Here is a 13,265-nt window from a genome sequence, read left to right as displayed (position 1 = left end):
TCCAAGATGGCGGACGAAATCGGAGATGAAAATGTTACGAATTTTCACAAACGAAGAAAGACCTATCCATACTGCATTTCTTGCTTGTAAAATTCCATATGCACATGATAACTGCAGAAATAGCCTAAATATTTTCCTGGAGTTTGGAATTCGGCGTAAGATCATGTGTGAATAGTGACTTCCCCGCTCTAGAGATCTTCTAGGGAACATAAAGTATGTGCTCGAATTATATCTCTGAAAGTAGATATTTGTGATGAATACAACCAAACCAGAGCAGCACCAGATTAGTAAGAGATAAAATAAGTGCCAGAACATTCAGACCATCAAAATTCATTTCATGAAATGATGTATCGAGCTTATCAGTGTCGTCCGCCGTCTTGGATTTTACGAAACGAAAGTATCGTCTAATTGAACAGGGAACCACCGAAAAGGAAACTCAATGGTTTACAACAAGAGACCATGATGTAAGAAAAGGAATACCCCGTATTAGGGTATGTTCCAATGATGACGTCCGTAAAAACTATTTTTAGAACAAGCAGTTATTTTTAGATACGTCTCTGATTGGTTAGCGCTCACGTTTCCTAGCAACATGAGTCTTACGCGCGATCACATCTTGAGCAATGAGATCCGGCAAAGGATGTTTTGGAAATCTTTTTGACCGAAAATACCTTCCTTTTTTACGAACGCTGTAAAATGATCTTTCATAGAGGTAGCTGGAGCCAATCAACCGTTTCTTGGACATTGAAATGCGTAAAGTGCGTGATTTTAGGCTCTGGGATCAATTTCCCCAGTAAAAGTTATTAAAAATTATAACACAACAATCAATCATAAATCCAATTCCCTTTTAATGAAAAAGATACATCCAGAACTTAATACCATTATATTCACACCGATATTACAAATAAAAGATTTCAAATCTTTATAATGAAGTAGATCTTATCCCAGTGACAAGGGTTTCTTGAGTGACATGGTTTCTGAACATCTGCGTGAAGAAGTGAAGTTCATTCATCTAAAAATGTTATAAATCAAAGAAATATAAAGGCTTTCTTGTATTAAAATACATAACATAGACTCTGAGAATGGCTTGGTATTCTATCTCGCCGAATTGCAGAGAAAAAGAACTGCACGATGCATCTTGAATGAACTCCAAATTCACCGTCTCCCCGTTCAATTATTTATATAACATTTAGATAACTGAATATTTGATAACTTAACAGATAACAGGACACCACCCCATGAGTAGCATTGTGATCATGAGCCTTGAAGAGCAGCTAAAAGGATAAAAACAGGTAGCGAACGAAGTAAAGATGTGCAGAGGGAAAAATTTGGTGTGAAATTGTACTAGCTCGTGGTGCCAATAACCAAATATGTCGCGACGAACCATATATGGATGCTATGATTGACAAGCTCGCACAATCTAAAAATAGCTTTCATTGACGACAACATGGGCCACGGGGATTCGTTCTCTTATATCATGGTCTCTTGTTTACAACGAGTGTGTGTAGGTAGGCCCTTGGACTTGTGCACAAAAAAAAGTAAAAAAACGGTCATAAAAACGCTGCTTGCAAGATATTTCCTGAGTTCTGCCAGCGAAGCGACCCCGAAACCGCATCCTGACCGTCATGCATCGCGCGGCGTCTGGGTAAGAGACTGTGTGAGGCGTGAAACGCCACCACGAAAAGTCCCTCACTTTAAAAAATTCCCCTGCCCCAACAATGCGCTTCTATGTAGTCTAGTCGAGCATAGAAGTTGTCTAAAGGACCGAATTTTATCATTGACGGACAAATATCTCTAAAATTCCAAGGTTGATTGTTTAAATTTTGCGGAAAATGGGTCAGTTTTGCGGAAAGTTATTCTAAAATGGTAATGTTATTCAAAATGTTACAACTTTCTTTCTATTGAACATAGCGAAACCAAATTTGACATGAGTTATCATACACAATTGGCATTTGTATTTGCAAAAACTCAGGTAATAAAGGCTAATATAAACGCTTTTCGAACGGACTGAACTTCGCCGTCAATTTTTCGGGTCGAAATTCTAAATATATATCTTACTTTTTTCTCTTCCACAGATTTTTTTTCAAGTTTCACGGAGGCTGTATCACCACATATTGAACTGATTCTGGTCGTCCAAAAAAAAAAATAAAATAATAAAGAAATAAAAACTAAATAAAGAAAACAAATATTCCTACCAGCTGCTATTTATACGAACAAAATACAAATTCGTTCCCCGTATTTTTTATTCAGTTATATTAAGCTATGTGTATGTGTAGGATCGCCTTTGAATATTTCACGCTAGTGATGACTGAAATAGAAATTTAGCCTAAATCCGCTAAATGGTGCAAAAAAACGCTGTAAAAAAATTGTTGACGTATTTCCAGCCCTACTCTGTAATTCTATGCAGAAAATAGGTAATTTTGATTTTTTTTGTTATTAACAATTACCCCCCCCCCTTGCTATTAGTTCGCGTCACTTAAATTTCGCGAATTTTGCGATTTTAAAAGATCGCCTTGTCTATTTAGTCATCTAATGTACATATAGTACCTAATGAGCATCTAAGTATTTATATATTTATATAAAACTAAATTTTACCCACGCATCTTTATGTTACAAATTGTTTCACTTTTGATGTTAACAGCACATTTTAATTCCACTTGGATTGCTCGATTTTGTTTTCCCAAAATCGCGAAAATAGAGTGATCTAGTTTTTACGAAAATAGGAAAATCGCGAAAGCGCCATCTTAAAGTCGCGAAATTTTGACGTCGCGAAAATTAAGTGTAATAAGGAAGGTTCTGTTTAGGTTTTAAGAATTTTTTGGATCTAGGATCACCGCGGTGCTTTTGCCGTGAGCAATTTGCTACCCTGCTAGCAGAGCATTCTTCTCTTCGAACGAGACCGCTAAAGAACAGAGACGCGACAAGGTAAACTGATAGAAACAAACAGGAACAGAGCTCTCCTAGCAGGGTAGCAATTTGCTAACAGACAAGCGTAAAGGTCATTAGGTCTCAGGCTCTTTCTGTCGAACACTTAACAAGGAAATAAACAAATCTGTCAAATCATCTTTTCTACTGCAAGACTACACGATCTACTACAAGATTATCTGATCTTGGCTGAAAGGTAAAAATAGTTAGCATTGAAAAGAACTGTGTAAGGTTGCACGAGCTAATGATAACAAATTGGTTATGATGTGATGTCATAGCCAAAGTATGGTAGCGACTATTTGCCTCATCATTCAAAACAATATTATTATCATAATCTCAGAGATGTTGGACACCATATCATTATTATCATCATCACATGTTGATATGGTATACAGGGCTTTTCATACAGCGCTCTTCATTCTCCATCGTTCTTAGTAATGTTTTCTTGGTAATTTTGATCTGGTTGAATCAGCCATACTTTTTCTGGCTTCGAACACCGATATAAAACGAAATGTTCATAGCTTGTCCCCCGTATCGCAATCTACTGTTATTTTAGTGTACCGGTATTCCTTTTTCTTACTTGATAGACCAGTGTTTATGTCGGTGTTTGACGATCATTATTTTATCTAAGTTGTCTTATTGCGTAATCGAACGCGGTATTTTTTATGTTGAGTGCAGTAATTATGCAAATTATTAATCACGCTGGCGTAGCGATCGTTAACCTTAATACTAGCCTTTTCTTGTTATCGAGAATGTTTTGATATACTAGGTTCTTTAATTCTTAAGTAAACGTTTATTCCATTGACATGGAGTATAGAAAGATCGCTAATTTTCGTTGTATGTTTGCAAAAGTGTTGAATCGTGACCCTAACGCGTTGTTTGTCTTGACCGTGCTCACGAGAGCATAAAAAGCGAGACAGCAGTAAACAGTTGTCATATTACATCTTTTTTTTTATAAGAACTTTTTTTATAAGAACGTCCAGGCTGAGATTTCACCAAATTGTAAGAACATGATAAGAACATTCCGAGGCTCAGATAGCAGCAACATATTGCTTTTTTAGTCTGATGTGTTCTAAAATGCAGTTTTAAAATAACAACATTAGTATTATATTGCTATTGATCATTTGGGGTGCGCATTTTTCAGACGAGTGTAATAATTATAAAAAACGCAGTGGCTATATGTCCGGCAGTCGGGACAGGTCTTGGATGGATTACTGTCGAGAAATGTCCTCAATGGACTACATGGCCGACAGTTTCCAATTTACTCAAATAAGCTAGTAATTTGTCAACCTAGTAAGTTCAAATTATTATATATTTGTTTAGAAAGGGGAAGCGGTTTTGAAATGAGCTTTGTTGTCGGAATTGAAATTTTTTTAGTGACACTAGTGACACAATTTTATCTGCTACACAGTTGGGAAAGGTGTTAAGAATGTATACAAGCAAGGAAAAACATTCAACTCCAACAAAAAAAGCTCAATTTAGATTCGCTTGACCTTTCTAAGCTAATATAAAATACTTTGAATCCACAAGGTTGACAATTTACCGTGATATTCTAGCAAATTGAGAACTGGCGTAATTTAGCAGCATATTGTAGAAAATTTATAGTGGCACTAACATTGCGATTTTATGGTGTACACAGACAACAGAAAACATTCAATACCGACAACAAAACTTACTCAGATTGACTTGCCCTTTCTCAACAGTAAATTGTCGACTCAATAGGTCGACAATTTACTGGGTTATTTGAAGAAATTGAAATCTGTTGGGCATATATCCACTGCGTATAAATAAAAAAAACACTCAAGCCAAGGTCACGAGTAGGTCACGCAATCCTTCTATACTCTTCCGCTGCGTCCATGTAATCCCTGTTCTTTTTGTCGGTCACGCAATTCGGCTATAGCCCTTCACTACCGTGAAAATACTCTGTTTTAGAGGCGTAAAACCTATATCAGTTTTCATCCTTGTGTTGATTTGTTTCAACAATGCATCGACCCTGATAAGACCTGCTGTTGCGAGAACATGATTTGCTCTCTGTTATTTCTAAGTGTAGTGACGTATTTATATTGATAACAGGGTTTAACCAGCACAGCATGCATATTCTAGACAGCGTCAACGTCCCCACTGTCTACTTTCTGGCGGGTACCCTGATTTTACTCATCGCACTGGCCGTGATATACTGGGTAGGAGTAAGCAGCTTTAGAGTACTTAAAGGTCTAAACATCCCCGGCCCACCCCCCCTGCCGTACATTGGTAATCTCCGAGACATCCAAAGGCTTGGTGGAATCCATGTCGCCCCAGTTCGACTTATGCAGGAATACGGGAAGGTGTTCGCTTGGTCTGTTGGTAGAACCCCTGCAATCGTCGTGGGCGACCCCGAGATTCTCAAACACGTGATGGTGAAAGAGTTCCAGAACTTCCGTAACAGGTTCGTAGTGTTCAAAGACATACGCAGCGAAATGCGGCATGGGATGTTCTCTGCCACTGACGACAATTGGAAGCGTATCCGCTCAACACTGACGCCAACATTCACATCCGGGAAATTGCGACAGATGACCCCAAAGATGAGAGAGTCATGTGACACACTGATGGATAAGATTGGCAAAGTGGCAGACACAGGTGAGAGGATGTTAAGAACGAACCCGTGGACGACCGTGGGGTATATGGAACCATTCATTACTTATGCGAGGAAGTGGGCTGGCAACTTTTATACTTTTTAAAGAATATCATGACACCTGGAGGGTGTATAGACAACAAAGATAGCCCCCTCATCCCCTGATCCCACTTATAAAAGCATATAGTCCGGCGGATATGTGTTTGAATTGCGCACTTTTTGCTAAAGTTTCCAATTTAAGCATAGTCGGCTTTAATTTCTATTTAACGATAAGTATTGATTTGGCCGACATTTTGAACCGGAAGTAAACTACCTTTTTCTTAAAAATAAATAAACTTGCACATTTTGATACTGTTTTCCACTATACAACTAAAATGAAAGTCAAAGAATGTATTTAAACCCAAGATTTCTGAAAATACCCGCAAATTTGTCATTTTTGGAACTTTATAGGTGATATCCAACTTTAAGTTGATAGTAAAACCAGGGACGTTTATTTCACCCCGCGCCTTCTAGCAAAAGACACGAATTTTATTGCAGTTGTAGGTTGAAATAACCTTTATAAGATAAGCTATGGAGCCAAGATAAAACCGGCTCTTATCACCGACTAATATGGTTTATTGTCGCCATTTTGCACTGGAGATTAAATTTGTCATTTTTGAAAGCACAGAGATGCACATCTTGTCTAAGACTAAAAAAAATCATGAAATCCATTTGATACTCTTAAAGTTCTAAAAAAGGCAAAACTGATTAGGTTTCTGCTATTAATTTTACTTTTTTTTAAACCGGAAGTAGTTTCCAAACCTGTTTCTGTACACTCTAATAAAACCAGCTTAATGCATATACGAATAAGCAATGAGACATTTTTTTAAACAGAGTCACGCAAATGATAAATGACAGTTGTATTTTGCATTTAAGAGTGCACCAATTGAATAATAAAGAAAATGTGTTCATGCTATGTGAGCCTCGGTATTTTGTTAAAAATTAGTGAAATCTCAGGCTGGACGTTCTTAAGAGTGTGTTTCATATGCGTCGGTCTAACGTAATTACAAGTTCCGATGAGAATTGTTATCTTCATTTAATACAGTTCAGATATCTTACAGCTTTATCGTTATACGATTCAGCTGCAAAGGGCTGAACATTTAATGCTGGCTTGGGTGCAAGTGCAGCTTGCTGGGTAGCCTATCTTGCATCTAATAGCTCTTGGTTCCTCATCTATATAGTTCTTGGGGCTTATTGGCACGCCTTGAAAAGCTCTGGTAGCGTTTGTCCAAAGCGGCTATGGCAACTGTTGTCCATTCTGCTAAAAAGACGGAAGTACTGAGGCAGAGCTGCCTTCGTCGGTAGAATGACATCAAATGCTTTTCCTTTCTTCACGAAGAGCTGCATTCTTGCCTTGTCTACTTCCGACTCTCTGTACTTGTTCGGTCGTATAGTAGCAGTGGAAAGCACTCAAGTGTTGCTAAACATTCTGTTTTTTATCTCGACTGGCCTAAAGGCTAGCTGTCGAAAAGCATCTGTGGCTTCGGGGAATACCGCAAGTACTGTCTTTTCCCCCTACCCGCACAACAGGATACAGTATCACGCCTGTAAATGCGTGAAATTCTACCAGTATTTATTTGGAGTGATACTCCTTTGACTCTTCTGTAGAATAAGGAAGAAAGGCAAGGAAAGGCCACCAGATTAACGGTTCCTACAGTTAGAAACTGTTCATCTTGTAGCACTTGCACATATTCATGTATGCGGTCGTTTACAGACGTTGAAGTCAATTGGTGGAGCGGCCCGCTCCCGTGGTTCTTGGTATCCCCACCAGGCTTGTCACATAAGCAGTTGCTTTTGTCTATTCTTTCTTTTCTCTTGGTCCAGCTATTAAGCATGTATATTTGGTATACCTGGGCTGGCTACAGGTGTCTTTTATTTCATTTGACGACTTTCAAAAATAGTGAGTATCGACGCGTGATTTTTACTTCCGGATTAAATTATCGGCCATTTTGATATCCCAAGATAATCCGTGATTAAATCAGATTTTCTTTTGGCACCATAGCCTATCTTGTAAAGATTCCCCTTAACTACTCCTAAAACAAGATTTTTTTATTTTTGTTGAAAGGCGCAAAGTGAAACAAGCGTGCCAGTATTATACTTGACTACTACCGGTTCAAAGTTAGTTTACTTCCGGTTCAAAATGGCGGCCAAATCAATACCATTATTAAGCAAAAATTAAAGCAGAACTGAGCTTGGCTCTATAGCCTATCTTGTAAGGGGAATTAAAAACTACCACTTTGCTAAAATTGGTAACTTTAGCAAAAAGTGCGCAATTCAAGGTAAAATCTTCACATATCCGCCGGACTAGTACTTTATTATGAAAGCGAATGCAATGGTGAAGGCTTTGAGCAAGTCTTACCTCTTCGTCAAACTCGGTCTCGAGCAAAACATTCAAAAACAAGCAAATCAATATCCGAAGTACCTTAATCAGACTAGTCATGATGTCAACACTGGAGCGCCTAGATTTGTTTAGCAATTTGATTGGCTTAATAGCAAATTCTTTGCTCTGACGTTTGCTCTTGACCAATAGGAATGTTGTCTAAATTTGCTGACTCCTTTATAAATTCAAGAATACTTTGGGCATTCATATCATCCATATGGCAATTTTGTAAATCAGCAAACAGTATTTTTATATAACACGTTTTATTGTGCTGAAGATTTGACCGTATCAAAACTAAAATGTGTTTAAGTGTACATAGGAAAAGTAGGTTACCCCCAACATGTTTCCTTATTTTGTGAAACCCGCCATAGAACGTGTGAGTTAAACCACTGGATGCTCAGGGGGGAAAAACCTAGGTAGTGGGCCAGAAAGTAAACCCTTTCCCCTTGAACATTTTGGAAGATATATACCATGTAAAAGCCCTTTCCATGGGGATTCCAAAAATGTATGTTTACGCTTCAACCCATTACCTATATACGTGACATATAATGTGACCATGTTATGAAATGACATACAATGTTATCAATATTGTGACGTGACATATAATGTGATCTATATTGTGACGTGATATATAATGTGATCAATATTGTGACGTGGCATATAATGTGATCAATATTGTGACGTGACATATGATGTTTTCAATATTGTGACGTGACATATAATGTGATCAATATTGTGACGTGACATATAATCTAACCCATATTGTAACGTGGCATATACGTGACATATAATGTGATCAATATTGTGACGTGACATAATTTGATCAATATTGTGACGTGATATATAATCTAACCCATATTGTAACGTGGCATATACGTGACTTATAATGTGATCAATATTGTGACATGAAATAATGTGATCAATATTGTGACGTGACATATAATGTGATCAATATTGTGACGTGACATATAATGTGATCAATATTGTGACGTGACATAATGTGATCAATATTGTGACGTGACATATAATCTAACCCATATTGTAACGTGGCATATACGTGACATATAATGTGATCAATATTGTGACGTGACATAATTTGATCAATATTGTGACGTGACATATAATCTAACCCATATTGTAACGTGGCATATACGTGACTTATAATGTGATCAATATTGTGACATGAAATAATGTGATCAATATTGTGACGTGACATATAATGTGATCAATATTGTGACGTGACATATAATGTGATCAATATTGTGACGTGACATAATGTGATCAATATTGTGACGTGACATATAATACAGCGCTCATAGACGTTAAAAATATATTTTCTCTATTTCCAGGTGAAAGTGTGGATATCTTGGGCATGTTTTCTCCAATGTCCCTTGAGATCATTCTTTCGACAGCTTTTGGCATCGACTCTCAAGTCCAGAAGAACCCTAACAACACATTCAGTGACAAGGCGAAGGAGATTTTCAAATCTCCTACTTTCCTGCGCATGTTTTTGATGCTCCCGTTTGCTTCTGTCTTATTCAAAATCTTCCGATTTCTCATCCAAAATAACAATATAAAGTATTTCATAGACCTCTCTAAAGAGATCCTCAGCAAAAGGCACGATAAAACATTCAACCGGAAAGACTTTGTGGATCTAATGCTGTCGGCAGTAAACCCCGACGGTAGCCGAAAGCTTTCCGATCCTGAGATCATCGCGCAGTCGGTGACTTTCCTTCTGGCTGGACACGAAACGAGCAGCAACACGCTTTCCGCCACAGCGTACTACTTGGCCCTTAACCCAGAGGTACAGGAGCGCTTGAGGCTTGAGATCAGGATGGCTGCGGAAACCAACTCGGAGAAATCTCCCCAGGAGCTAGCCAATGATTTGGAGTATCTGGACTGTGTGGTGAATGAAGTATTACGCATCCACCCCCCAGCTCACACGATAAACAGAGAGTGCGCCCAGGCTTGTGTCATCAATGGCATCACTATCCCGGCTGGCATGGACGTCACAATTCCTATCTATTCACTGCACCACGACCCGGACGCATGGCCAGAACCGGACAAGTTCGACCCGGAGCGATTTCGTGGTCCTGCAAAGGAATCCAGGCATCCATTCCAGTTCATTCCTTTCGGCGCCGGACCGCGTAACTGCATCGGGATGAGATTCGCTCTGAATGAAGTCAAGTTGGTTTTGTTCCAGATCCTCTCCAAGTACAAGTTTGTCCGGTCTCCCGACACTCAGGTTCCACTTGTTCTCATTCCTGGGGCGGCCCTCATACCGCGTGACGGAATCTATCTGAGGATCGAGACTGCATGACTTCCTGTGTGACTTCCTTGCTTCACCACAGACCTCTCGGATGATCCATGTATTGATGGAATCTATTTGAGGATCGATACTGCGTGGCTTCCTTGCTTTACCACAGACTATTATTTTTATTGTTATTGTTTTAGTGTTATTTTTTTTTTCATCAACCGGTAACATATTAGAACGCTCAGTGATATACTCCTATTTGAATAAGGTCGCTCTCGGATGATCCATGTATTTTTACCCACAGTACAGTGCTTCATGGGTATGAAATAGATAAGCCAGACAGCGTAAAACAAATCGAGGTTTCAAAAGACGCAGTATTCTTGTTTATGAATTCCTGTGAACATATGGCTTTCCGATACCAGGGTTCAGCCATTAATACGCTACCCACGAAGCATTGCGGGTTACAATACATTGATTTTCGAGTGCAAACGTATTAGAAATAGGTGTATACGCCTGTATACGGTACCCATGAAACACGGTAGGTTACGACGCACGGATTCCTAGAGCTCAATCTTATTTTAAATAAGTTTATACACAACTGTAAAATATTTCTACTATTGGTAATCGTTATGAGAGGCTGTACCCCAACCTCTATGTTTTTTAGTATTGGAGTTCGGGTGTCATAGATAAACAAGAAAAGTATTTTGTATTAGTAGAACCATGTTCCTTGATGCCAGTTCTAGGATTGGTCAAAGCTATAAAAAGAAGGTAAATCGACATTTTGAATCAATATCTCTTTAGTCAGTAAATACAAAAAGCCCAAATAGTCGTGTTCGTGAACCAGAAGAATTAATACAATACACAAAAACTGGTGACTTGGGCAGAAGAAATCTTATTAAAGAAGAAAATATGGCAGAGTCGAATTCCAGTTTTTGGTGTATCATTAGTCAGTAAGATATTGATTAACTCTTACTGTTTGTCTTCTAATAACAAAGCACTAAGAAAGCAGTCATTATTTAGCGGGAGGTAGGGGGGTGCAATGGTTAGAACTCGGATTTGTAAGGGACTTCACAGATACCCCAGGCTCGTAGTGTGTGATCACGTTGCGTTGTGGCTATTCGTTTGTAATAAAAAATATGGAGTTCTAATGAGCCGTTCATTCTACTATGAAATAAATTTTAAAAATCTCAAGAATAGTCGTAGTTGTTGTGTCTTCAATATAGTCTGGATGAAATCCTGAGCTATTTGGACGAGTAGTTTGCGAGCTCGATTAGTATGCTGCTCCTGTGTGGCAGCAATTAATGTGCTTGATTCTCCTTCTAAAGACCCGTAGAAACCTGTGGCTTTTGCCCAAAATAGATGAGCTAAATCAGATTTTTATCCAGATCGTGTAGAAATATATACTTCTTATCATTTATAGTGGTTTAAATTTGATTTTTTTAAGTATGTGTATTTTTCATGATTTGGGATTCCTGTGGTTTTTCATACAAGCCTCGTATGGGGAAATTCGATGTAGTTTTTCGGGGTGTTTGCGTGCTCCGATTTTTTTTAGAATTTTAGTATGTTATAAAGGGAGACTAAATTAGTACAAAAACGTTGAAAAACCTTGTGTTGCAATTAGTCCGATCTTAAGCCGTAGATCGATTGGACTACAAATGTGTCTGAATGAAATTTAGACGAAGTTAAACCGAGTCACGGTCGCGCGCCCTGGGGCCGAATGCCGGCCCCTGGTCAGGAGAACGACCACCCAGCGCCTTTCTTTCACTGGCACCGTTTCGACTGAAGCTAACCTATATAATCCACGCTTTTTAGTCTAAAAGATCATAGTTTTCACTAAGAAAAAAAAGCTAATTATGAATCCTGAAACAACAACACCTAGTCTGGCCCCGGAAGTGCTCACAGCGATTCAGATGGCCGTCCAGCAGGCATTTCAAGCGCGACTGAGCGCTAACAACCAGCCATGTAACAACGAGATTCCCGTCTCTAGCACAGGTACAACAGTGGTTGCGGCGGCCTGGACGACGTAAAATTCCTTCTCACTGCCTCAGGCGAGCACCTCGGTTGCACCGTCGCCGGTTGGCCCAGGAGGTAGGTCAGTTCCAGAATTTTTACAAGTGTTTTCCCCAACATCGCTCGCATCGGTTTGCTCTGGTTTATCGTTGGCCGGGTCTACTCCATTGGACTCCACTCGTGTCAACTTTGTCCACCCCAGCGACAACTAGTCCCTTATCAGCAGTCCCAATTTTACACAAGCCGTTTGTGGTGGGCCCAGGGTATTCCCCGATCCCCTCGAAGGTGGTTCTTCAGATTGTGTCGAATAAGTTTGTCGACCTCGCCGAGTTGCTACCAGCAAATCTCTCGCCAATGTCCGAGCCTGAACCTCAATTGTTACTCGACGGGCATTTGTTGTCGTCGGCTCCCCGCTCCAAGAAACCGAAAAGGCGGCTGGAGGACGTCGTGTCGTGGTGCGAAGCCTTCACTATTTATTCCACGGTACTAGTGTCTTATTTTCCTAATCGGTGGCAAGGTCTCACAAAGTATAAACTTCCATTTTGCGTACCTTTCGTCAATTCGGCGGGAAAGCTTGGTTGTCGTACGATCGTGCCTTTCGAGAACAGGCAGCCGCAAGCCAACTGACCGATTGGTCCCAGATAGACGCACAGCTGTTTAGCTTCCATACGGCAGGTGTATCGCCCCGGGCATCCTCATCTGCTGACGAGATATGTTACTCGTGGAATCGTGGGAAGTGCACTTCACCGACGTTTCCTGTCTGTCAGTTTTCCCACCGCTGTGCGACCTGTTCCGGACCTCACCTACAAGTGGAGGTGCTAGACTGGGACGCAAACCAAACAGAGCGCGCTCCTCCTCTCCCAGCACCAAGCCTCCGAAACGCCATCAACCTATAGGTCGGATAAGTGACACTTTTTATGCTCACTAGGCTCATTATTGCGTAGTCAATTCGTAGGAGCATCTATTGTGTTAGCCTAACTTTTGGATGCACTTGTCAAGAGTAGTCGAGCTCTATTAACCACAAGTTCTTTTGGTACCGTTACATATAC

The 13,265-nt window shown here is 39.7% G+C and overlaps 1 protein-coding gene across 1 annotated transcript; it reads left to right on the top strand.

The window, feature by feature from the left end:
• The first annotated feature begins 2,771 nt into the window (after positions 1-2,771).
• On the top strand, positions 2,772-11,400 carry LOC5500994 (cytochrome P450 3A29). Its single transcript, XM_032369370.2, has 3 exons — positions 2,772-3,118; positions 4,996-5,538; positions 9,302-11,400. The coding sequence occupies exons 2-3, from the start codon at positions 5,013-5,015 to the stop codon at positions 10,270-10,272; spliced, it is 1,497 nt and encodes a 498-aa protein (XP_032225261.1). The 5' UTR covers positions 2,772-3,118; positions 4,996-5,012; the 3' UTR covers positions 10,273-11,400.
• The last annotated feature ends 1,865 nt before the right edge of the window (positions 11,401-13,265 follow it).

The sequence above is a fragment of the Nematostella vectensis genome, chromosome 4, assembly GCF_932526225.1.
Source record: "Nematostella vectensis chromosome 4, jaNemVect1.1, whole genome shotgun sequence".
Classification (NCBI taxonomy): Eukaryota; Metazoa; Cnidaria; class Anthozoa; order Actiniaria; family Edwardsiidae; genus Nematostella; species Nematostella vectensis.
Note: the sequence above shows the minus strand (reverse complement) of the source record. Positions and strands in the feature narration are given on the sequence as shown.